The sequence below is a fragment of the Agelaius phoeniceus genome, chromosome 5, assembly GCF_051311805.1.
Source record: "Agelaius phoeniceus isolate bAgePho1 chromosome 5, bAgePho1.hap1, whole genome shotgun sequence".
Classification (NCBI taxonomy): domain Eukaryota; kingdom Metazoa; phylum Chordata; class Aves; order Passeriformes; family Icteridae; genus Agelaius; species Agelaius phoeniceus.
Genome location: NC_135269.1, coordinates 73685791 through 73710123, shown reverse-complemented (window position 1 = coordinate 73710123; position 24333 = coordinate 73685791). Strand labels below are relative to the sequence as shown.

Genomic DNA, 24333 nt, shown 5'->3' with positions numbered 1-24333 from the left:
GTAGGAAAAAAGACCAAAACTTCAAAAGTGGCAAGTGTGAGCCAGGAATTATCAGTTAATGATTTTACCAAGGAATATCCCAAAAGGAAAGCACAACATAAAAGAAGAAAGGTGAAAAATAGTAAAGTTTAATAGTTAAAAGAAAAACACACAGATCTGAGCAAAACCTCCAGGAATCAATTAAAAAACATGACAAAATATCAATCAAGTATCAACAGCACTGGGGACAACAGCTCTCAGACCTGTGTGAAGACACACAGGATCCTGAGCAGATCCACTCTGGACACTGCTGGGACAGGAACAGCAGTGGTGTCCTGCAGATCCCTGGATCTGTACCTGGAACAGAACAATGACCATTTGATCCCAGACAGGAGGAGGAGGGAACACAGACACGTGAGTTGGGCGAGTCTGGGCCGTGCTTTCCACCACAGAGTCAGTCAGTCACTACCCAACAGCTCACGGGGTTCTGGAAGCACCTGGAGAGTCCCTGCCCTGGCTCTGTGATGTGCCAGGGCTCTGCTGAATCTCAGCTCAGCTTTCCTGCCCCAAGCCCAGCACAGCACACCTTCCCCAGCCTGAGCATTTGGGACTGCCCAAATGAAATTCCAACAGGGCACTGTAACTAAAATGGCAGCACTGCAAGGAGCCCATAGGGAGACAGCATAAATGGACTGAAACCCCACTGAGGAACACATCTCACACAGCATCACAGAGAGAAATGCAAATCAGCCACCAGGACCTGGCTCTGTACCTCCTAACTAAGCCCTCCTGCACCAGCCTGTCATTGTTCCACCACATATCTGGGTAACTCCATGGCCGTGTTCATCCCATTTCCCAGGACACGGAACTGCCCCAGCACCCAGTCGGGCCGTGGACACGGAGGGCTCCAAGTGCTCTCACATGCAGAGCTATTGACAAAGCTCCTCATTTCCCAGCCCAGTTGCAGGTGAGCAAGGACAGGACAGTTCATCTTGCCCTGCTGATGTCTTTCTTTATGTTCTTCTTCCTTCTTTTCTCCCTAAGGCACTGTGGGAACAGCCAGCTGGGAGAATCTGAGGCTTCCCATCAGCAAACCCAGGCCAATCCCATCTGGAACAAGCAACCCATCCTTCACCTGGCCCTTGACCAACTCACCTGTCCTGTTCACACCCAAAAACACTCAGGGAGCCAGTGAGCTGCACAGCCAGACTGTCAGCATGAGCACTGCTGGGGGAACTCTTCCTACAGCCCCCAGCACCTGCCTGTTACACCATTAATCTGATCCCAGGCAGCACAAGGCTGCTTTCCCCCTCCCACACTCCCCGGCATGCAGCACAGCTCTGTGTCTGCTGCCCCAGGAGAGTGCCCACAGGGCTGCCAGGCCAGCACAGCACCCCCTGCCCAGTCACTGGGGTCACCTGTGCGGGCTGAGCCCCGAGCAGGCGCTCCTGGGCGCTGTGGAACAGCTGCCCACGCCGCAGCCGCGGCTCCTCCTGCTCGTACCAGCGCTGCTCGTCAAACTCGGGGAAGAAAAAGGCAATTTCTCTGCTGGCTGAGGCAGGTGAGTCTGTCAAAAGAGAGGGAAAGGCAGTGAGATGCCAGTCTGCCACCACAAACACGTGCTGCACTCCAAAGGTGCCTGGCTAGGCTGCACCTGGCCAGGTGTGCGTGGGGTCTGCAGAAGGGAGCAAATCGCTCACTTGGAGCCCCAGAACTAAAGCAAAGGCAGACAAAGCACCACTGTTCCTGCCTCCCCAAGAACCATCCAGGAATGCTAGGCCTACCTGAGCCATGGGTCGTGTTCCTGGTGTCCGTAAGGCCGTAGGCACCTCGGATGGAGTCTGGGTCGCTGTGTCGGGCTCGGAACACTTTAGTGGGTCCCATGAGGGATCTCCAGAGAGGGACAGCGTTCTCATGGGCCAGGATGTAAGCCCACATGGGGCCACTGCAGCAAGGGCCCAGGAACAGCAGGAGAAAAGATTACGAAAATCTCATTACAAACAGGTTATTCGTCCTTACAAACCTGCACAGTACAGCTGCCATGGGCTGCCACGCTGGGCCCCGGCCTGCCCTGCCACGCCGTGGGGACGGGCACGGTCCCAGCGTGGCACCGAGGCCCCGGCGTTGGCACTGCTGGCCTGCTGCACACGATGACCTCCAGCACCTCCGGGGGTGCCACCCGCCAGGTATCGCTGCTGTCACAGCAGGCTGCGATGCCGAGAGCGCCCAGCTCCGCACACGGGTCACGGCACGTACCTGGCCATGAACTCCACCAGCCGCTGGTAGAAGAAACGCCCTGCGGACAGACACGGACCGAGTCGGCACCGGCCCGGGGCAGCACCCCGCTCCGGCCCCCCGAGCCCCTCTCGTACCTGCGTGCTCCCGGTAGAAGCGGCGGCTCTGCTCCGCGCCGCACCGCACCTCCTTGGCGCGGACGATGAGGAACCGGTGACGGAGGATAGCGGCGTGCACGGCCTGCGGGAAGAGGCGGCGCTGGGCGGGGTCGTGGCGGGGTCGTGGCGAGGCCTGCCGTGCTGTGCTGTGCTGTGCTGTGCCCGGCCCGGCCCGGCCCGGCTCTCACCTCGCACACGAGCGGATGGGCCACGGCGTCCGGCTTGAGCAGCGCCAGCGTCAGCTGCAGCCGCCGCGCGGGGGCCGCCATGGCCGGGCCGGACGGGATGGGGCGGGGCCGGGATCGGGGGGCGGGACCGGGATGGGGCCGAACCGGGATGGGGCGGGGCCGGGGCGCGTCGCGCGGCAGCGGGGACGCGCAGGCGCTGCCATGGCGACGGCGGCGGAGGAGCAGGGCCGGGCCGCGGCGCGGGAGGAGGCCCCGGACGGGGCCCGGGATGGGGCCGAGGCCGGCGCCGAGGAGACGGTGAAGATCATCTGCCTGGGCGACAGCGCCGTGGGCAAGTCCAAGTGCGTGGGGCACGGGCGTCCCGCGGGTCGGGGCAGGGGTCCCGCGGAGCCGGGCCGCAGCGCGGTGCCGCGGCTCTCCGGGACACGTGCTCGCTCTCTCGGCAGGCTGCTGGAGCGGTTCCTGCTCGATGGCTTGTATCCTTGGCGGCCGGGGAGCGGGGCGGGCACGGCGGGGGAGCGGCTCTGCCCCGCTCGGTGGGTCCTTAACGCGCCGCAGCCAGCCGCAGCAGCTCTCCACCTTCGCCCTGACGCTGTACCAGCACCGCACCCGCGTGGGCGGGCAGGAGGTCCGCGTGGGTGAGTGGGGCCAGCCCGGGGACATGAGGTGCCATGGCAGAGGGAACAGCTGGGAAGGGCAGATCCCCTCGGTCTGGGTCTCGGTATCGTGTTTTGATAGCCAACAGCATCGTCACAAATCTAGTGTCCTTCTGGGACGGGCTGCAGCATTGGTGGATGGGGCACAGTGACTGCCATCATCCCCCTGGGCTTGGCAGAGTGTAGGGCACTGTCCCCACGATGTCTTGGACTCTGAGCTGGAGAGACAGGGGTTGGGTGGACAGTCGGAGGATAAAGAATGGTCTGGATGGACTCCGCATCGAGTCACTGGTCATGGCTCATTGGGGCTGAGGCTGACACTGCTCAACATCTTCGTTGTGATACAGACAGTGAATGCAAATGTGGTCTGGTGGGGGCCTGTCTGTATTTGGGCAGTTTAAGAAAGTCACTGTCCAGTAGGTCTGACATGGAGTCCAGTCACAGTACCAGTGCAAAGGAATCCCTAAGGAAACTGGCTCATTTGGCTTTGGGTACAGCACCATGCTTGGGTCCAGCTGACAAGAGGTGTGACTACACTGAGGTTCTTAACTGAAGCTGTGCCAATTTATACAGCAAACCAGAGCCAGATGTGAACCTACAAACCCAGTGAGAGGTGGGGGATCTCCACCTGAGCTGCACCAACAGCTAAAGGCACGGCTGTGTCCAGGTCTGCCCCATGGTTGCTGGTGTACACAGAACTTCATGGACTGGGACCTGTTTGCCTCTGGCTGACTTAGCTTCAGCACTTCAGAATGATTCCTGCCTCTGGGAGAGCAGAGTCAGATGTCTGTGAGAGGAGCTGAAGCATTTCCCTCGGCAGGGCCCTGGCTGACCATCGCTGGGTCAGAAATCAGCAGTGCCCAGCATCTCCTGGAGTTTTAGGTAGTTTCCCATTGTCATCCCTAGCGACAGAGTGCCAGACATGGCTACTGCTCTGTGCACTTCTGCCTGTCTTGGTCCTGCTGTCCCACACAACTCTTGTCACTGGTGGCTTCTCCTTTGTTGTTGGCCTGTGCCAGCACAGCCCACAGCTGAGCCCAGTGAGGAAAGGTCCCAGTTTGGCACAACTTCTTAACCCTGAGGTGTTTCAGACTGGTGAGGTGAAGCTCAGTTTGTATCTCTGAGCAGGTGGGCTATGCTTTGCCTCCTGGGTGTAAGTTGTGAGAAGAACAGAGCTCGGTGAGTTGTGTCATTCTGAGCTGGTTTTGTGTTACAGACTTCTGGGACACGGCGGGCCAGGAACGGTTCCGGAGCATGCACGCCTCCTACTACCACCAGGCCCATGCCTGCATCATGGTGAGGGGGGTCTCAGCTGCACCTGTGGGAGCTGGGTGCACAATGGTCTCAGGGACACTTGGCCTTCGTGTTACTTTTATGGTTACACTGCCATGTGTTCCTTGTCTCTTCCAGTGGTTTAAAAAACTTTCCTAGATTGTTCTTTCTTCTCTCACCAGATAAACCCCCTGTAGATGGACCTGGTTAGCTCTGGTCTGTCTTTCCTGGTAACCCTTTTCCTCTATCCCCTGGCTCTTCTGTCTTCTCAATGTCCTCATGTTTGCCCCTGTTGCCAGTTTTGTTGGCTCCTCTCCTGCTCAGATCTCCTGGTTTGTCCTGTCACTCTCACTTTCCACTGTTCCACCAGTGATTTTCATTGGTGGTTTAGTTGTCAGAACAGAGGAGGCCACATCTGATCCCGTTTGGCACAAACTGTTCCCAGTGCCAGCTCCCTGTGTGGGTGGCAGGGACTTGCACAGGACACAGGGCAGTGTAAAGGACATCAAGGGGCTGTTTCCTGCTCGCTGGGCTTGGCAATACTGTCCCTTTCTCTCTCACCCTTTCTAATAACACCCAGTTCCCTTCATCTTGTCCTCCTGGGAACATTCTGGATTGTGTCCTTGTGTTGGTCAGAGCTGTCCTGGGTCAGTCAGTGCTGGGCTGGCCCCGGGATAGGTGGTTCTCTCTTGGAAGGTGTTTGATGTGCAGCGGAAGGTCACCTACAAGAACCTGAACAGCTGGTACAAGGAGCTGAGGGAATTCCGCCCAGAGATTCCGTGCATTGTAGTGGCCAACAAGATTGATGGTGAGTGTGCCTTCTGCTCCCAGCTATCCAGGTCGTGCTGGGATTCACTCCTGTCCTTACTGAGAACCAATGTCCCTTGTCTGTTGGGTCCAGAGGATTTCCTCAGTCCCCCAGGGCTGGGTCCTGTGCTGACCTCAGCTGCTGCCTTACAGATGCTTGTCTTGTGTCACCAGCAATTAAAAGTGCAAATTTCATCCATTTCAGTTTTATTCAAGCGTTTTTGTTCCTTGCCACACTGGGGACAAGTTCTGTCCTTGCCACACTGCCTATTCTATCTGTCAAGAACCCAAAATTGATTGGAGTAGCACCTGGTCAAAAATGGCAGCAAAAGGAAGCAAAAGCTGTTCTGTGGCTTCCCTGGATCAGTCAGGGATGGCCTTGGTGCTCCTTCAGCCTGCACAGATCCTCTGTGCTGAAGTGTCTCAATGTAGCTGCTGACAGAACTGTTCACCTGGCTCTGCAGGAGGCTGGAAAGTTCCTCCCATAGGGAATGCCAGCCAGCCCCTGGTGATTGCTGTCACAGGGCTGTGGCTCATCTGTCGTGTCACACAGAAGACACCACCTTCTGCACCTCCTGCCATGTCTGACTGACCATGTCTTCTTTGTCTGCCTCAGCCGATATGAAGGTGACCCAGAAAAGCTTCAATTTTGCCCGGAAGTTCAGTTTGCCCTTTTACTTTGTGTCTGCTGCTGATGGCACCAACGTGGTGAAGGTGAGATGGGCGTTTGACTGCTGGGCTTGGTGTCCACAAGGCCCCTTGGCAGCCCAGGGACATGGGGGCTGCTGTGGGCACAGAGAGCAGGAAATGGTCCATCATTTCAGCTCCATGTGAGTGGCTATGGAGAGCTGCAGAGGGTTTTTTTCCCATGGGATGTGGGAACCCAGGGGGAAAAAAAACCCTCTGTGCTACAAGAAACCCAGTGCCCATGTGCCCCATCCTGAGTGACGGGCCTTGTCCTTCCCACCAGCTCTTCAACGACGCCATCAGACTGGCCGTGGCTTACAAACAGCACTCGGGAGACTTCATGGACGAGGTCCTGCGGGAGCTGGAGGTAGGGAAGGCTCTGTCCCTGCTCAGTCTGAGCAGTTCTGCTCTTTTTCCCCTGTGGCAAAGGAGGGAAACTGTGCGGCACGGGAAGCTTTGCCCTCTGCTGGGCTTTGTGTGCTGCTCAGTCTGGGCTGGGAGGGAGGAAGTGGGAACCATCACAAGAATTCTCCCTGCCCTAGGCAGAGTCTAAAAGAGCCACAGCAGATACAGTTGTTGCAGTCTGTGTCTTTTCTCAGCAGTTCCTTGTCCTGCTTCTTTCCAGAGCTTTGACCTGCAGAACACAAGCAAGGAGTCGCCAGATAAAGGGAAGAGCTGCACTGAAGAGGAGCCCTCATCTGCCTAGGCCTGGACCCTGAGCCTGTTTTCCCTTGGCTCTGGACTTCTGGGGCCTGTGTGGAGGACAGTGATGCTTCTCTTGCCCTAGAGCAGTGGTGGTGGGCAGCTGGGCCTCTTCCCTTCTTGTGGGAGCCTACCTGGGCAGGATCTTCATTGGCTTGGCCCTCGCTGCTGCACATTTCGCTCAGGAGAGGGATGGGAGGATCCACATGATTCCACATGGATGGTGGCTCGTTCCTACTGCTCCCTCAGGACAGAGCTGCCTAAGAGAAGTGAACCATCCTGGACCTGCAGGAGGGATCCTGCCCAGGCACTCTAGTGGTACCTGCTGCAGAAAGCAAACACTAAAGGATATTTTTACAAAGCTATGAGATGGCATCCTTCCCACACTGCTGCTGTAAGGAGGCAGGTCCCAGGTTGTTTAAGGCCACAGGCCAGCCCAGCCTGCTTCCAGCTGAGCCAGTGCTGCCTCAGTTCACCCATGACATCTGCTGCCATCCCTGGGCTGCTGTCCCCATTCTGGCCCACAACAGCCAGATCCCAGGGGCTGCTGAGCACAGGAGGCTTCTCCTTCCCATCCGTACAGCTGACACAGGTGGACTCACACCCAGAGGCTGGTTCTGTACCAGCTTGTTGGATGTGGCCATGGCTCTTGTCTGTGTGTGAGTGTCTGCACAAGATGCTGCATTCCAGAGAGCTGGATACACACACACACTCGTAAAACAGTCATGGAAACATGGAATGGTTTGGTTAGAAAGGGACCTTAAAGGTCACCTCATGCCATCCCCTGCCATGAACAGGGACACCTTCCGCTATTTCAGGTTGCTCCAAGCCCTGTCCAACCTGGCCTTAGACACTTCCAGGATCCAGGGGCAGCCACATCTTCTTCAGGCACCCTGTGCCAGGGCCTCATCACCCCCTGAGTAAAAATTCCTTCCCAGCACCTCATCCCAATCTCCCCTCTTCTAGATTTAATCCATTCCTCCTTGTCCTATCATGGCCTGCCCATGCAAAAAGCTGCTCTCCCCCACTATTATAACCTGCTTTACAAGGGGCACTGAGGTTTCCCTGAAGCCCTCTCCGGACTGAAGAATGAATGTGAACAGCACACCAGATGGACAGACAGAGCAGGGACTCTGCGAGCCTGCAAGTGCACTGAGCAGGGCTGAAAACATGGGTAATGGTGAACACAGAAACTTTACTTCAACACCTCAGTCACGTCAGCATCGCTGTGGCCGCAGCACAGCAGCGTGGGCAGGACAGAGAAGCCTCTGGCCCCAAGGCTGCCTTGGAGCTGCCGTGATCCACTGTAGCCCTGGATCCTGCTCATCCTGCTGCTGCTGCTCAGGCTTTTTTGTCCTTCTAAAACAGCAGGAACTCCTGCACCAGATTCCAGAATTGCACCAGGATCTGGTGTGGGAATGCCATGGGCAGTGACGTGCCCGAGGATGTCACTGCTGGTTTCTGGCTGTACTCAGGGGTCAAGTTGATCTGTTCCTCTGGTTCCTCTGGTTCCTCTGGTTCCTCTGGTTCCTCAGCCTCCTCCTCGGGGGCTGAAGTGACAACTGGCTCTGGTGCTGGACCAGCTCTTTCTGCTGGGCTCAGGCCCGTCTGGAGCAGGATCCAGTTGTAGAAGTGCTGAGTGGAGGTGTAGATCCCAGGGTGCCTGGCTCTGTCACAGCCTCTTCCCCAGCTGTTCAATCCCACCAGCCAGTAGTAATCAGCTTGATTGTCCTTGCAGACGAGGGGACCGCCGCTGTCCCCCTGTGCCAGGAGAGAAGGTTCAGGGACTGTGGGGGGCTGCTGTGGGGAGAGGAGGGGTGGACAGGGGACAGGCTGGGCTGGATGTGGGGGATGAGGGGGTCCCTGCGCTGCCGGGGGCTGAGGGACTCATCACACACTCCTACCTGGCAGGTGTCGATGCCGCCCTGTGGGTACCCAGCACACAGGTTGTCAGCATGAACGGCCCCTGCATACCATGGGCTGCTGTTGCAGAGCTCCGTGTCCATGAGGTGGACCTTGGACTCCTGCAGCACCATGCCTGTTCCCTGAGCTGTGGGCACAGAGGGGAATGAGCCCCAGCAGCTCGGTACCCATCCCCTCCCCTGCCTAGGGTGAACCCCCTTCCCGGGCCTGGCTCTGCCCCTTCCCCATGGAGCGACATTGTCCAGCTGTGTCCCTGCTGTTGGCCTGGGGAAGGGGCCAGACCCATCTCCCCCGAGGTTTCCCAAGGCCAGCAGGAATTGTTTGGGTGAGCAGGGACCTTACAGCTCATCCCGTTCCGTGCCCCATCTTGGCGGGGACTCCTTCCCCCAGCCCAGGCTGCTCCGAGCCCGGCCCCGCCGGCGCCGTGAGGCCGGACCCTGTGTGTGCCCAGCCCGTGTCCCTGTGTGTGCCCAGCCCCTGTCCCTGTGTGTGCCCAGCCCCTGTCCCTGTGTGTGCCCAGCCCCTGTCCTTGTGTGTGCCCAGCCCCTGCCTCTGTCTGTGCCCAGCCCCTGTCCCTGTGTGTGCCCAGCCCCTGTCCCTGTGTGTGCCCAGCCCGTGTCCCTGTGTGTGCCCAGCCCGTGTCCCCTGGGTGCCCAGCCCCTGTCCCTGTGTGTGCCCGGCCCCTGTCCCTGTGTGTGCCCAGCCCGTGTCCCTGTGTGTGCCCAGCCCCTGTCCCTGTGTGTGCCCAGCCCGTGTCCCCTGGGTGCTCAGCCCCTGTCCCTGTGTGTGCCCAGCCCCTGTCCCTGTGTGTGCCCAGCCCCTGTCCCTGTCTGTGCCCAGCCCGTGTCCCCTGGGTGCTCAGCCCCTGTCCCTGTCTGTGCCCAGCCCCTGTCCCCTGGGTGCCCAGCCCTTGTCCCCATGGTGCCCAGCCCTTGTCCCCAGGGTGTCCAGCTTGCCCTCAGAGCACACATCCTGTTGGGAACTCACCTCTGGCAAAGTTCCAGCCGGCGATGTAGCAGGATTTCAGCTCCGAGACCCTGAGCGAGGCGTCGGGCACACAGCCCAGCTGGATGTAGTCGCTGCACTCCACGGGCTGGTCCAGCTCCACCAGGGCGATGTCGTTCCTGGCTGTGGCAGCCACATAGTGCTGGTGCACCAGGAGCCTCTGGATGCGTCTCACCACAGCCTCAGGGCCTGGCTGTCTCAGATCTGTGGCCCCGATCACCACATCCCACATGGAGATGCCCCTGGGGAGCAGATGGACAGAGGGGTGACAGGGAGCAGAGCCACGGGCTGCAGCAGGCCCAGCATTTCCCGGCCTTCTGCTTCCCCAGGTGGGCAGGGAAGTGGCCCGTGGTGCTGTGAGCTGGGCGCCTGCCCGTGCTCTGGGGACATCTCTGTCCCTGCTGTCTCTTACCCGGCCCTGGCGAAGCAGTGTGCGACCGTGAGCACCCACTGGGAGCTGAGGAGGACACCCGCGCACATGTGCCACGTGCCGTTCTCCCAGGTGGCCTGGATGCTGACAATGCCAGGCCAGGCCCCTGGCTGGACACTGGTGCCACCCACATGGGACGTGCCAGCAGCAGAAACCACGGAGTTGTAGTCAAGAACAGCAGAGCTGTGGTCAGAGGCCATGGGCCGGAGCCCGCAGGTCCCTCTGGAAGCACAAAGCCATCACTGCCCTGCTCGGTGGCTGCTGCTGCTCAGGCTGAAAGTCCCACCTGGTGCTGAGCAGCAGCAGGGCCAGACAACCCCGAGGGGCATCTTTCACCACAGTTCTGCCAGGGAAGTCCCCAAGTGTTCCTCCAGCTCCCTCCCAGAGCCTGGAACCACTGACCTGCAGGTGTCCCAGGTGCCCCACACAGGCCCGGCCAGGGCCAGCAGGATGAGCAGCCCCAGCAAAGCCATCGGCACCAGCGCAGGTGGCAGAGCCAGAGCAGAGGTGTCGCTTCCAGTGCGGCCACTGCCACAGCACCCACAGCCTTCGTGGTGCTCACAGTGCCCGGGCCAGGGCCGCTGTCACAGAGGGGCTGGTTCTGAGTGCTGGGCATAGCAGGGAGGGGCAGCACAGAGTCATAGAGACGTGGAATGGTCTGGGTGGAATGGACTTTATGACCACCCAGTGCCACCCCTGCCGTGGGCAGGGACACCTTCCACTATTCCAGGGTGCTCCAAGGCCTGTCCAGCCTGGCCTTGGGCACTGCCAGGGATCCAGGGGCAGCCACAGCTGCTCTGTGCCAAGGCCTGCCCGCACTCACAGTCAGAAATTCCCTCCTAACACCTAATCTAAATCTACCCACCTTCAGCTTAAGGCCATTTCTCTTGTGTCCTATCACTACACGCTCTTGTCCAAAGTACCCCTCCACCCCTCCAGCCTTTTTCTAAGCCCCCTTTAAGTACTGGAAGAGGCACCAAAGTCTCCCTGGAACCTTCTGTTCTCCAGGCTGACCAACCATAACTCTCTCAGCCTGTCAACCCTTCTTCCCACCCTGAATGAATATTTTAAATGTGGTGATCCTTACTGTAAAACAGCAGTGCTCTGCTAGTTAGCCTACATTCACCTTTTGCAAATTTTTATTTGCATCCATTTCAGAAAGGCACCTGACTTTGATTAAATACCTCAAGAAATGAAGGTTTACATTTTTTCCTCCATAATTTCTTGGACACCTCCAGGGACTGGGACTCCATGGGGCAGCCCGTTCCAATACCTGACCACCTCTCCAGGCAGAAATTTTTCTTGAAGTCCCCCCTGAACCTCTTCTGGCATAACTTGAGGCCGCTCCCTCTTGTCCTGTCCTTTGTTCCCTGGGAGGCTGAGTCTCCCCTGGCTCTGCTCTCCTGTCAGGGAGTTCTGGAGAGTGAGAAGGTTTCCCCTGAGCCTCCTTTTCTCCAGGCTGAGCCTCTCCAGCTGCCTCAGCTGCTCCTCAGAGGATTCACCCTCTAGGCCCTCCCCAGCTATGTTGCTTCTCTGGACACACTCCAGCCCCTCAATGTCCTCCTTGAACTGAGGGGCTCAGAACTGGACACAGGACTTGAGGTGTGGCCTCACCAATGCCAAGTTCAGGGGGACAATCACTTCTTCCCCACCAGCTCATTTTTAGGCACATAGGGACAGGCTGCTCCTGCACCTTAAAGGTTTCATTCTTGATGTATGCCCAGCCTTCCTGGGACCCTTTGTTTTTAAGTGCCGCTTCCCAAGGGACTGTCCCAATCAGTGTCCCAAACTGGCTGAAATTCACCCTCTGACAGTGTAGAGGTTTTGTTGACACACTTTGTTACTTCACCAAGCACTGAAACTCCTTCATTTCAGGGTCACTGTGCCCAAGATGGCTCCACCATCTTCCAGCAGCCCCTCTCAGTCTGCAAACACCAGGTGCAGCAGGGCCCCACCCTTGGTGGGCTGCTCAGCTACTGAGCCAGAAGTTCTCTTCATTCCAGGAGCCTCTCAGACTGTCTCCTCTCCACTGTGTTGCTTCCAGCAGACATCCAGTAGGTTAAAGACCTCCACAAAAACAAGGGCTGGCAACCACTAAACATCAGCCAGCACTTTATAGAATAATTCATCTGCCTCTTCATCCTGGTTGGGAGGTCTAGAACAGACCCCCACCAGGATATCTGCCTTGCCAGCCTTCCCCTTAATTTTCACAATGACCACTCAACCTTTTCATTACTAAGCTCCAGACAGCCAAAACCCTCCCTAAGGTACAGAGTCATCACACCACCTCTCCTGCCTCACCTGTCCCTTCTAAAGAGCTTGGAGCCATCCATTGCAGCATTCCAGTCATGGAGTCATCTCAGTTCCATGACAGCAACTACATCAGAGCTTTGCTGCTGCACCACGGCCTCCAGCTCCTCCTGTGGTGCCCACACTGCTGCATTGGTGTAGATGCACTTTAGCTGTGCTATCGATCTCTCCCCAGCACTGGCCTCCTGCCCCCAGCTTCATTTCTAGTGAGTGTGCTGTCATCCCTGTCTCCCTTCAAATCTAGTTTAAAGCCCTCTCAACCAGCCCTGCCAATCCACAGGTTGGAATCCTTTTGCCTCTTCTAGAGGTGAACGCATCTATCTCCAGCCTGGTGCTATACAAACTACCTCATGTTCAAAAAACCCAAAATTCCACCAATGGCACCAGTTTTTAAGCTACTTTTTAGTCCTATGGATTTTCCTGTTCATTTTGGCATTCATCCCTACTACCAAAGGAATCAAGACCACCACCTCTTGTACTTTGTGCTCTTGTCCCTTCAACCAGGCAACCCAGTGCCCTGAAGTCCTTTTCTGCTACCCTGGTACTTCTCTCATCGGGACAATGAGCAGTGGGCAGCACCTGGTGAGCTGAGTTAGTGCAGGGAGTCTCAGCAATGTCCCTTGCCTGGGCCTCAGGGAGGCCTCAGACTTCCCTGTGGGGTGGCTCTGGTTGGAACACAGGGTCCTCAGCCCCCCTCAAAGTGAATCACACACTACAACTGCCCTTCCTTTTTCCTTAATAACTGTAGTTGTGATCTGACTGACTGCACGGATCTGGGAGACCCACCAAGGAGACTTTCTGCTCCACTCTCAACTGTCTGACCCTCAAAATCCAGGACCTCGCATCGGTTCTGTAAGGGCACCTGGGAAGGCGAGGGAAGTCAGGAGGGGATTCTGCTACCTCCCTAAGCAGGGACCGGTTTCCATTCCCACCTTTTAGGTCTCCTCCTGCCTGATGGCAAGAGGGTAAGGGCCTACCTACTCTGACTCTTGCTGAGCTTTCATGCACTGCATTTCTCTCCTGGATGGAAGGTGCAACTCCACCAGTCTGTTTCTCTTGGCACTCCTTGACAATCCTCAGCCTCCCCACCTCCTCTGTGAGATCCCCCACCTGTTCACACCCCATGCAGTGCTGTTTCACTGTGCTCCAGCAGTAACAGTAAGCTCAGACACTCCCTGCAGCTCTGCAGGTGTTTCTTGGGGAGCTGTGTCTGCTTCTCCCCACTCCTGCCAGCAATGGCTTTTGTCAGTGCGTGAACTACTGCTGGGTCTAATCAAGTTGGACAAGTGAAAAAAATAATCCCCACCTGAGAGGAGCACACCTCAAGGGTCAGGAGGGTGGCTGTGCCCTCCTACAAATCCTGCTGCTTGAGCGGCCACCATGCCACGTCCTGCTGCTCCACGTCCATTTGCCTGCCCCAGTCACCACACTCTGGGTCACCTGCACAGCCTGGAGCCATTTCCATCTCCCCCTGCTCTTGGCAATTCCCCCTCTGTGCCTGACGGGCTGCCAGGGCTCCCAAGTCCATGTGGAGCTTTGGACTGCTGCTCACATGTCCACACTAATCCCTCACCTGAGGGGATTGCACCAATCCATGCAAACATCTGAGGGGGATCCCACCAAGCCCAGACCTCCCCAGGTGATGAGGATGGTGCCAGGCCCAGCCCCATCCTGTCCAGCGAAGGATGAGGAGTCAGCCCTGGGCTCCAACAGTCCCAGCTCAGCATGAGGCACAACCTCCCTCCATCATGGAAAGGCCAAGCCCTGGGACAGCTGCCCAGGAGGGTGAGGGGTGTCCCTCCACGGAGACACCCTAACCCACCTGGACAAGCGTCACCTGCTCCAGGCGACCCTGCCTGGGCAGGAGTTGAGCTGGGTCATCACCAGAGGGTCCTTCCACCTCACACTGTTCTGGGATTGTGTGTGCCATAAATGTGTATTTGTGGTATGTGTGTGACACTGTGTGTGGCACCTGTGTGTGTGTGGGACATCTGTGACAACTGTGTCCGTGCCCACCCCTGCCCATTCCCCAGTGCATGTCCCCAGCATGGCCACTGCCCAGGGCCCCAGAGATGTGGGTTCCCCCTCAGTGCCCTCCAGGTGTCACCCCTGTCTGCAGGGCACAGCAGGGGCTGCTCAGGAGGTGGGAGCAGAAACATGGGGGCAGGCTGGCTGGACGGGGCTCCCAGGCCCTCAGACCAATGCCGTCAGGCCCTGTGGGGCGTGGGGAGCTCACCCCTGCTGTCCCCCCGAGGCTGGGGGTTATGGGGGGGTCTCAGGGTGCTCCTGTGCCCTGAGCCCTCCACGGCTCTGTCCCTGGGCCCCACTGCATGTCCCTGTGCCACTTCCCCCCGTCCCCACCCCTCACAGCACCCCACAGAGCAGAGCAGACAGTGAGTGGTGTCAGCACATGTTGGGGACACTGTCAGGGAGACACACAGGGGACACAAATGACATTTGGGCACAGGGGGGAGGACAATAAATAACCTTCCCCCCAGGTTCTGCTGAGGCTGAGGAGGCTGGGGAGGAGCTGGGGGAATGGTGACAAGGTCACAGTGACAACTCCCAGTGTCCTTAGGGTGTTCCTTTCCTCCCCCACGGCGTCCCTCCCTGCCCACAGGCAGGACCTGGCAGGATTCAGCAGGATACGCTGGTGGCACTTCCCCATCACGGGACATGGCTGAGACATAGTCACGGGTCACCCTCAGGGCCCCTGTGGCAGCCCCAGACACCCTCAGAGACACGCCAGGCTCCCCGTGTCACCCTCAGACCCACGGGGCAACCACAGCCCCCAGCATCCGAAGGGCACCCTGGGAACCCCAGAGACCCCCCAGAAGCACCCTGGGATGGGCTGGGGACCCCCAGGCATGGGGCACAACTGCCCCAGGTGGGCTGGGGGCCCCTGGGTGGGCTTCCCTGGGATGGAGACCCCCAGGCCTGGCTTGTGACCCCATAGGGTGCCAGGGGCTGTTTTGGGGTACCACAGGTCGTCGAGTGTGAAGAAGCTGGGGGAGTGGTGGAGGACCTTTTGGGGGTGCTGGGAAGGTACCGGGGACTGTCTGGGGGTGCCACTCACCAGTGACTGGGTGCAAAGAGGCCACGGGGGCAGGGGACAGCTTGGGGGTGCCGTGGGGGCTTGCGCACACGGGGGTCCTGGGGAAACTGTCTGGGGGAGCTTAGAGGGGGATTTAGGGAGGGGCTGGGGGTCCTGGGGGGCTCTATCGCAGCTCATCGGGTGCGAAGAGCCCCCGGGCGCGGCGCAGCACCGAGTCCCGGGCCGGGTCGTAGGGGTGGTCCTTGGAGGGGATCTCGAGCACCGCGGGCAGCGCCCGGGCATGGGCTGCGACCGCCGGCCGGATCTGCTCCGCCAGCGCCTGCGAGATCAGGATCATGCCCACGTCCTCCCGCGCCAGGAAACCCCTGCCAAGGGGAAAAAGGGAAGAGTGAGGGGCACGGAGCGCCCGCCGTGGACGGCCCAGCCAGGCGGGACACGCTGCTGGGCCCCTCGGGCCCCGATCCCCTGAGCGCTCCTGGCAGCCTGAGCCCAGACTCCTGCCGGCCCTCTCCCTCCCCTCCCGGAACTCTGCGACCCCCGGAGCCCAGAGCCTGCCTGGATCCCTCCTCAGAGACCCCACTGTGGGCTCACACAGGCACCGCAGGGAGCCCTCAGGCAGCCCGAACCTTACCGACCGCCCCGGCCCCCCTCGGCACCCCGAACATTACCGACCCTCTCGGCCCCCCCCGGGCCGCCCGAGCCCTCCCGGGCCGCTTTCCCCCCACACACCGGAACGTCTCCTCGATCTCCGCCAGGCTTGTTTCCTTCTCCACCACCAGGAAGTTGGGCCTCCGGTGCTTGTCCAGCTCCCCGATGCCGCCCAGCAGAAACCCGGTCACCGTGTCCTCGTCGCCCATCACCGCGATCAGCTTCCCGCGGCCCGCCATGCCCGGGGCCCGCTGGGAACGGAATCCGCCGGGACACGGACCGTGGGAGAGCGGCTGCCGGGAGCCGGCGGGGTGGGGATGCGCCGCCGGGAGCGGCAGTGGGGATCGGGACCGGCCGGGACCGACCGGAACCCACCGCCGCTTCCGGGTTCCTCCGCCGCCGCCGCCGCTCCCGGAGCGCCCCGCCCGCCACTGCCTGGCAACGCGGCCAGGCCCCGCCCACCGCCGGGGGAGGTCCCGCGACCTTGGGCTACGCCCCTCCGCGGCCAGGCCCCACCCCCTACCGCCGGCCCCGCCCCTCACTGCGCGCATGCGCATTGTGCCGTGTCCTTGAGAGGACGCGGGTCGCTCTCTTGCACAGCGCCCCCTACCGGACGGCACGGGCCCCGCAGGCACCCCGGACCGCGCTGGCCGGGACCCCCGAACCCCCCCGGGCCCCCCAGGCTGCCGCTGTTCCTCCATGGAATCCCCTCGGACCCCCGAACCCCCCCAGGCTGCTGCTGTTCCTCCATGGAATCCCCTCAGACCCCCGAACCCCCCCGGGTCCCCCAGGCTGCCCCTGTTCCGCCATGGAATCCCCTTGGAGCCCTGAATCCCCCCAGGCAGCCGCTGTTCCTCCATGGAATCCCCTTGGAGCCCCTCAGGACTCGGGCATCACCTCCGGTGTTCTGTTCCAGACTCGACCACCTCATACCGGGCCCTCATGATCTCATCCTGCAGCCCACAGGATTCCCCCCACCCCCCAGGACCAAGATGTCCTGCTCTGGACTGCCTGGGCCCCACCATCCTGCCCCGGACCCCCAGGGCCACCCCAAACCCTGCTCTGTTCTGCACACCCCAGAATTGTGGTGTCTTGCTCCGGACAGCCCTAGACCTGGCGTCCTTCCCCAGCATGGCCCTGGCCCTGGCCCACTCCCAGCCCCACGTGTGCTATGTCCCCAGTCACCATGTGTGCCATGTCCCCAGCCCCAGGCATGCCGTGTCCCCAGTCACCACATGTGCCGTGTCCCCAGCCCCAAGCGTGCCGTGTCCCCAGTCACCACGCGGAGCCCGTTCCTCTCCCAGTGCTTTATTGCCAGGCCCGTGTCCCCCACACGCCGGGGCCCTCAGGCCGCAGTGACACGGAAGGGGCTCCCCGGGACGTCGCGGTCGCCCCAGCGCAGCAGCAGCACGTACTCGCCGCGCTCCCGCACGCTGTAGGTCACCGTGTACACGCGGTTTCCCTCGTGCTTCACGTGCACCTCCTCGCACGGCGCCTTGGGGCCGTGCACCCCCACCAGCAGCATGTTTGTGCCTGGGAGGACACGGGCAGGGTCAACCCTGAGCTTGAGACCCCAGGGTTGCCCCAAACTTCCCCCCTGCCTCCCAGACCCTCCACCAGACTCCCCCACTCACCCCCCCCATGCCCTCCAAGGGCCCCCAGGCCTGCCTTTAACCCACCCCATCCTTTCTGCAGACTCCCCAGAATTCCCTGAACACCCCACAGACCAGACCCACCACCTCTCCTCCAAGCCCTCACAGGACTCCCAAGGAGCACCTGCTGAGCCCCCATCTGCCCTTCCAGCCCCATGCCCCCTCCCAGCCGCCCCAGCCCCAGGGCCCCCAGTGCCCTCACCGGCCTTGCTGCAGTCCACGGTGAAGTGGTTCTTGTGGCCGAGGCGGGCGGCTGTCAGCCCTGGCCCCCGGGCCACCACCTGCCCAGCGTCTGACGGGGCCTTGGTGACCCCCCCAAAGGCGGGGGGGCCCCGCGAGCCTGCCCTCACCACCGGCTCCACCAGCACTGTCGAGGTCTCGTGCAGACTGTGCCCCCCTGACAGCCGTGGGCCTGGGGAGCACCAGGGGGACACGGTCAGCCCCCATCAGGGGACACCCCCATCACACCATGCTGGGGGACATCTTTCGGGGACAACCCCCTCCCCCTGGGACCCCCATTATGTCATCCTGGGGCTCCAACACCACGTCAGCCCCAGGACCCCCCACTGATGTCACCCTGGGGGTCCTGCAGGGTGGCCCTCCTGCAACTCTCCATCATGGCCATCATTGACCCCTTGTCACCCCACACGGGGGACTCCTGTGTCCTCCTCCCCCAGTCTCCCTTTTCCATGCCCCCATCCCTGTGTCTGCCCCCACCCCATCTGTACCAGTGACCTTGGCCTTGAAGGGGCTGCCCATGATGTGGCCCCGGTATCCCCATGTCCCCCTCAGTTCCCATGTCCCCACTAGTTCCATGTTCCCCTCTGTCCCCACATCCCTCCGAATACCCATGTCCCCTCCCAGCCCCATGTCCCCCCTGTTCATACCAGTGACCTTGGCCTTGAAAGGGCTCCCCACGATGTGGTGGGGGCCCCCATACTTGATGGAGATGAGGTAGTTGCCAGGGGCCATCGGGGTGTAGGTGACGCGGTGGCCCTCGGGGACCTCAGTACAGTCCAGCTCCACTTTGGAGGGGCCATCAATGGTGACAGCCAGTGCTCCTGCCCCTGCATTGGCTGTCTGCACCAGGAACTCTGAGGGCACTCCTGGGAGATGGACATGGGGATGGCATCATGGGGGGGGACACAAGGACACCATTGTGGTCACCACCCACGGCCACGTTCCCGTCATGGCAATGCCATGGCCACATCTCCATCATGGCTCTGTCCCCATCACCATTTCAGAGCCATGTCTGTCCCCACCCGCCTCCCACAGCCCCGTCCCTGTCCCCACAGCAGTGTCACCTGTGCGGCCACCCTCAAGGCCGGGCCCAAAGGCAGTGACGAGCCCAGGGTCCCCGGCCTGGCTCTGCTCGCCCACACGGATGTTGAAGGGGCTCCCAGGCACGTGGCGCCCATTGAAGCGCAGGTCGATGGAGTGCACGCCGTTCTCCCGTGGCAGGAACCCCAGGGCGTACCGGTCTGGGGGACACAGACACGTCACCATGTCCCTGTGTCCCCATGTCCCTACACCCCTGTTCTTGCACAGCAGGAACCCCAGTGCATATCAGGGGATACAGACACGTCCCCATACCCCTGTGTCCCATGTCCCCGCATCCCGGTATCTCCACACCCATGTCCCCATAGCCCTGTGTCCCGTGTCCCCACATCCCTGTATCTCCACACCCCATGCAAGAACCCCAGTGTGTACTAGTCTGGGGGATGCCATCATGTCACTATGTCCTGTGTCCCTGTGCCCCTGTGTCACTCTGTCCCCATACCCCATGTTCCCATGCTCTCAAACCCATTTCCCCACATCACATGTCCCCATGTCCTGCACCCTGTGCCCACAACCCCACATCTGTAGACTGCTCTCAAGCGCGATGTCCCCTCAGTGTCCCCACGGTGTCCCCATGGTGTCCCCATGTCCCCTCACCGCTGTCCAGCTCGGACACGTAGCACTCCTCCACCACCCCTGCAGGCGTGTGCACCTTGGCATCGATGACGCCGCGCGCCCCGTTCAGCTGCACCGCGAAGGATGCTGGTTGGTTCACTGCCACTGTCTCCTGTGGGGACACCACAGTGGCATCAGGGACAGGGGGACATCGTGAATGATGCTGGCTGGTTCACCCCCAGGAATGAGGGGATACGCTGGGGGGGCAGTGGGGGAACACCACGGGGCCCAAGGGTGACACAGGTGTGCAATGTGACACAAGGGATGTGAGACTGGCACCAGAGAGGGTCCCAAGGCTGGCACAGAGGGACATAAAGGTGGTCTAGGGGTGACATGAGGGAGAGAGAGGTGGGCCCAAGAATTACATGAGGGAGGGAGAGGTGGCCCCAGAGGGTCCAAGGGTGCCACAGGAGACCCAATGGTGGCACACAGTGGGCATCCCAAGAGTGCAATAGGGGCTCAGAGCAGCCCAAGAGTGACCTGGGGACCCAGAGGGCATCCTGTGGCATGTGAGCCCAGGGGTGCCCCAGGGTTTCACAGGGGCTGTCCCCAGTACCTGAAGGCTGGTGACAGTGAGGCGTCGGGCATCATCGGAGTGGGAGGCGACAGGGACAATGAAGGGGCTGTCAGGGATGTGCTCCTCGTTGAACTTGATGGACACCTCGTAGTCACCTGGGGGACAGGGGACAGTCAGGCAGGGAGCCCCCACACAGGGACACCTTCCCTTGGGAACACTGTTATGTGGGGACACCCATGCACAGAGACACCACTCATGGAGACACCCTCCCATGGGGACACTTCTGCAGAGAGACACCTTTATTTGGGGACATCCTCCTGGGAGGACACCCTTAATTGGGGATACATTTGCATGTGGGTTCCTCCTCATATGAGGGTCCTGTGGCCCCAGCCAGAGGCTGAGCACCCTGGAGGATGTTAGGGGCAGTTAGGGTGGTTGGGGGTGTTGGGGTACAGCCCCCCCTCACCTGGCTCCTGCACCAGGTAGGAGACGCCACAGGAGCCGTCCTTGCGGTCCTCAAAGGAGATCTCAGCCTTGCTGGGCCCCTCGACAGCAATGGAGAGTCCCCCCGCGCCCGCCTCACGTGTCCAGATGCTGAACTCAGCTGTGGGGGTCACCAGGGTCACCCTGGCCCTCAATGGCACCCCAGGATGGTGACACCCAGCACAGACCTGCACCCACCTCCCCATGGCACCCAGAGAACCCACATCCCACCCATGGAACACAGAGCACCTGTGCCATCCCTCCATTGCCCCCACACCCAGCTGTACCCAAATCCCCCGTCACAGCACCCAGAGCCCCCAAATTTCACCAACACCCCACACACACATAGCACCTACCCCCCCCATAGCCACCCACACCCCCAACAGCACCCAGATCCCACACACATCACCCCAAGAGCACCCCTCCCTCACTGCCCCCACATCCCCATCACACCCACACACCCATTGCCCCCACAGCCCCCAGGCCCCCATCACACCTGGCAGCCCCCCGTACCTGGCGTGCCAGCCACAGCGCGCTGCAGCCCGGTGCCCCCCGCGCGCACCTTGTGGGCGCCACCCTCGCCCAGGGGCCCCACGGTGAACTGGAAGGGGCTCCCGGGCACGTGCTGCCCTCGGAACTTGACGCTGACGGTGTGGGCGCCCGTCTCCTGGGGCACGAAGCGCACGCTGTACACCCCTGCAGCCCCTGGCACCACCTCAGCCTCGCGCCGCTGCCCCGATGGGCTCAGCACCTGCGCCGACAGCTCCTGCGCCGACGCCTCGCCTGCGGGCACGCACCATGTCACCGTGGGCACCCAAAACCATTGGCACCCCAGCAACACCCCAACACCCTACCCCTATGGCATCCCAGCTCCTGCACCATCGCCTCGCCTGCAGGCACGCACCATCTCACCGTGGGCACCCCAACACACTGGCACCCCAACACCCCACCGCTATGGCATCCCAGCTCCTGCGCTGATGCCTTGCCTGCAGGCACGCATCACATCACCCTGCAGGCATCTGGGCACCCCAACATCACCCCATTGTTGTCACACCACCACTGCGCCACTATGGCACCCCAGCACTCCATGACACACTGTCATCTTGTCACCAGAGCACCTTGTCACCACATCACTCCATCATCCTGTAACCTGGGTACCCCTGCACCCCAGCCCCTCTGCACCCCATTTCCATATCACCATGTCACTATGGCACCCCAGCACCTGTCACTGGGGCACCCTGTCATCCTGTCACCATGGCACCCCATAAAACATCACCCTGGCACCACAGCGCCCCTGCATCACCAGGGCCCTGTGTTATCCTGTCACCCCAACATCCTGTCACACTGATATCAGGGCACTGGGGCACCCCAATGCCCCATCACCTTCTCACCATCATCCCAAGGGCTCCCTGGCACACTAACACCCTGCTACACCACCACCAGGGCACCCTTGTCACTGTCCTCCCACCACCCTGCCACTAGTGTGCCCTGGCATCACAACACCCACCAGAGCCCATGTACATCCCCCCAGTGGGTGCACCCCACCCTGCAAGTGCACCCCCTCATGCACAGGACACATGCACTTGCCAGCGTGCATACACACACATTCACACACACGTGTGCACACACATGCACACGCCCTTGAGGGACTGCACACTCGTGCTGAGGGGACCCACAGCCCTCTGGGCTGAGCACACACACCCCGTAAGCAGGTGTGCACCTGCATGTGCAAAGAGCCAGAGTTTCCCCCTCCTCCGCACACATCCCATGTGAAGGGCACTCCCCATCAGCACAGCAGCCCCCAGGCATGTGCCAGGGAGACTGTCCCAGGTGTGTCCTGGGCACACACAGGTGGGCCCTTGTGTGAGCACACACAGCTGTGTGCAAGGGCACTCCCATGGCAAGTGTGCCCAGCTCTCATGCAAGCCCACTTCCCTGCACACCCAGTCCTTGTGCAAGCACAGCTCTGTGCAAACACACACTGATGCTCCAGTGCACCCAGCCCTTGTGCAAACACACTTCCCTGCACTCACACTCCCCTCATGCCCACCCGCCCCTCGTGCAAGCACAGTGCCCTGCACACCCAGCCCAGGTGTGCACTTGCCCCTCATGCACCCGCAGCCCTCGTGCCATCCCACTTTGCTGCACAGCCCCAGGCGCAGCCCCCAAAGGAGCCGGGGCAGGACGCACCCTCGTGTGCGCGCGCGGGGGCTGCGAAGGTGCCGATGCCCTCGCGGGTCCCGAAGGCCCCGAAGGCCCCGAAGGGCTCCGGGGGCGCGCGGGGGAAGGCGCCGCCCACGCGGGTCGATTCCTCCACGTGCACCTCGCGCGTGGTCTCGCCGCCGCGCGTCTTGCTGATCTCGGTGCGCTCCGTGCGTGTGTACGTGTGGCTGCTGCGCGTGAACGTGCGCGTCAGCCGCTCCTGCGCCGACACCATCTGGAACCAGTTCCCTGGGGAACGTCCCGCGGGACACAGAGGGACAGTGCGGACACGTGGGGACCACAGGGTGTGAGCACGGAGGGGGAATGGAAGGGTGCACAGAGGGGTGACGGGGACACAGGAGGATATGGATAGACATGGGGATAAATGGACAGAGGGATGGATGTGGTGATGGGAGGAGACATGGATGAGTGGAGACACGGAGGGACAGAGACAAGGATGGACACAGGGATGATGGAATCATGATGGGTGGAGACATGGGGGGTCACAGGGTTGGAAGTAGAGAATGGTGCAGGGAGGGGTGGAGCCAAGGGTGGATGAAGCCAGAGATGGACACGTGGATAGGAGCAAATGGACACACAGACATGTGGATGGAGGTATCAGTGCGGGGTGGCACGCACAGTGGGATGCAAGGACACAGGCACAGGCACACAGAAGGACACAGACATGGACACAGACGCACGGAGGGGAGAGAAAGAGGAAGCAAGGAGAAATCAGAGCTGGAGTGGCTGAGATGTGTCTCCATCCCCATGGCCCACAAAGCAGGAGGAGGAAGAAAATTAGGATGGGGAAGAGAGAAGAAGAGGAGCAAGAGAGGAGGATGGAGGATGATGGAGCATGAAGAGGAGGATAATGGAGGATGAAAGATGAGAAGAGGAGAAAGAAGAGGAAGAGGAGAAAAGAGGAGTAGGAGGAGGAGAAGGAGGGAAGTTGAGAGGAGGAGGAGGAGGAGGAAGGCCAACCCTACCAGGGATCTTAAGGTTGAGGTCGCAGGTGCTGCCAACAGTGGCGATGGAGGGCGCCTGCCGCCGGCGCGTGATGCTCTCCTTCATCCGCCCCTCACCCGTCACCTTCACCGTGAAGGGGCTCCCTGTGGGACACAGTTACCTCAGTCACCCCCTGGGGGTCCTAGCACCCTTCCCCACTACAACCCTCTGTCCCCTATGTTTCCCCCAGCCCCACCTGGGACATGTTTGTCAGCAAACTTGATGTTGATGATGTAGTTGCCAGGCTCAGTGGGGCAGTAGGTGACTTTGCAGGTGCCATCCTCCATGTCCTCACAGTTAATGTCCACCTTGCTGGGGCCCTCAATGGACAGGCCCAGCCCGCCGTAACCTGGGTGGACATGGGGACATGATCAGCGGTGTCCTATGGAAGCTGTCCTGGTCATGGTCAAACCATGACCACAGGCCCAAACTGTCCATGGTCACCACCCAATCCCAGGCATCACCC

General features: G+C 60.6%; 5 protein-coding genes across 5 annotated transcripts in view; 1 reads left to right on the top strand and 4 right to left on the bottom strand.

The window, feature by feature from the left end:
• Window positions 1-107: 107 nt before the first annotated feature.
• On the bottom strand, window positions 108-4399 carry NME6 (NME/NM23 nucleoside diphosphate kinase 6). The gene is given in 7 exon segments (XM_054631157.2): window positions 108-291; window positions 294-336; window positions 1398-1546; window positions 1764-1924; window positions 2236-2275; window positions 2352-2454; window positions 2561-4399. Coding segments are annotated over 7 exon segments (1239 nt in total). The 5' UTR covers window positions 3224-4399; the 3' UTR covers window positions 108-211.
• Window positions 4400-4644: 245 nt separating this feature from the next.
• LOC129119104 (rab-like protein 2A) lies at window positions 4645-7049 on the top strand. Its single transcript, XM_054630854.2, has 4 exons — window positions 4645-5296; window positions 5912-6009; window positions 6266-6349; window positions 6608-7049. Exons 2-4 carry the CDS (start codon window positions 5917-5919, stop codon window positions 6686-6688), a joined length of 258 nt encoding a protein of 85 aa, XP_054486829.2. The 5' UTR covers window positions 4645-5296; window positions 5912-5916; the 3' UTR covers window positions 6689-7049.
• Window positions 7050-7859: 810 nt separating this feature from the next.
• LOC129119103 (acrosin-like) lies at window positions 7860-10388 on the bottom strand. Its single transcript, XM_054630853.2, has 4 exons — window positions 10025-10388; window positions 9595-9854; window positions 8589-8734; window positions 7860-8445 (listed from the first exon to the last, which is right to left on the bottom strand). Exons 1-4 carry the CDS (start codon window positions 10240-10242, stop codon window positions 8044-8046), a joined length of 1026 nt encoding a protein of 341 aa, XP_054486828.2. The 5' UTR covers window positions 10243-10388; the 3' UTR covers window positions 7860-8043.
• Window positions 10389-15353: 4965 nt separating this feature from the next.
• Window positions 15354-16516, bottom strand: ATP6V1F (ATPase H+ transporting V1 subunit F). Its single transcript, XM_054630855.2, has 2 exons — window positions 16137-16516; window positions 15354-15772 (listed from the first exon to the last, which is right to left on the bottom strand). Exons 1-2 carry the CDS (start codon window positions 16292-16294, stop codon window positions 15571-15573), a joined length of 360 nt encoding a protein of 119 aa, XP_054486830.1. The 5' UTR covers window positions 16295-16516; the 3' UTR covers window positions 15354-15570.
• Window positions 16517-17361: 845 nt separating this feature from the next.
• Window positions 17362-24333, bottom strand: part of FLNC (filamin C) — a 29647-nt gene continuing 22675 nt past the window's right edge. Inside the window, exons 37-47 of the mRNA XM_054631212.2 lie at window positions 24064-24216; window positions 23849-23971; window positions 22851-23111; window positions 21174-21443; window positions 20644-20781; window positions 20217-20332; window positions 19643-19772; window positions 19012-19188; window positions 18595-18813; window positions 17910-18119; window positions 17362-17588 (exon numbers count right to left, since the gene is read on the bottom strand). Coding sequence (XP_054487187.2) covers window positions 17401-17588; window positions 17910-18119; window positions 18595-18813; window positions 19012-19188; window positions 19643-19772; window positions 20217-20332; window positions 20644-20781; window positions 21174-21443; window positions 22851-23111; window positions 23849-23971; window positions 24064-24216 — 1985 coding nt within the window. The 3' untranslated portion in view covers window positions 17362-17400. The remainder of the gene's footprint in view (window positions 17589-17909; window positions 18120-18594; window positions 18814-19011; window positions 19189-19642; window positions 19773-20216; window positions 20333-20643; window positions 20782-21173; window positions 21444-22850; window positions 23112-23848; window positions 23972-24063; window positions 24217-24333) is intronic.

Coding starts and splice junctions, on each gene's coding strand:
- LOC129119104 (XM_054630854.2), top strand. CDS start 5,917: ATGAAGGTGACCCAGAAAAGCTTCAATTTTGCCCGGAAGTTCAGTTTG. Junction 6,010..6,265: donor ATGGCACCAACGTGGTGAAG/GTGAGATGGGCG, acceptor CCTTCCCACCAG/CTCTTCAACGACGCCATCAG. Junction 6,350..6,607: donor AGGTCCTGCGGGAGCTGGAG/GTAGGGAAGGCT, acceptor GCTTCTTTCCAG/AGCTTTGACCTGCAGAACAC.
- LOC129119103 (XM_054630853.2), bottom strand. CDS start 10,242: ATGGCCTCTGACCACAGCTCTGCTGTTCTTGACTACAACTCCGTGGTT. Junction 9,855..10,024: donor CACTGCTTCGCCAGGGCCGG/GTAAGAGACAGC, acceptor TCTGCTCCCCAG/GGGCATCTCCATGTGGGATG. Junction 8,735..9,594: donor CGGCTGGAACTTTGCCAGAG/GTGAGTTCCCAA, acceptor CTGTGCCCACAG/CTCAGGGAACAGGCATGGTG.
- ATP6V1F (XM_054630855.2), bottom strand. CDS start 16,294: ATGGCGGGCCGCGGGAAGCTGATCGCGGTGATGGGCGACGAGGACACG. Junction 15,773..16,136: donor GAGATCGAGGAGACGTTCCG/GTGTGTGGGGGG, acceptor TCCCCTTGGCAG/GGGTTTCCTGGCGCGGGAGG.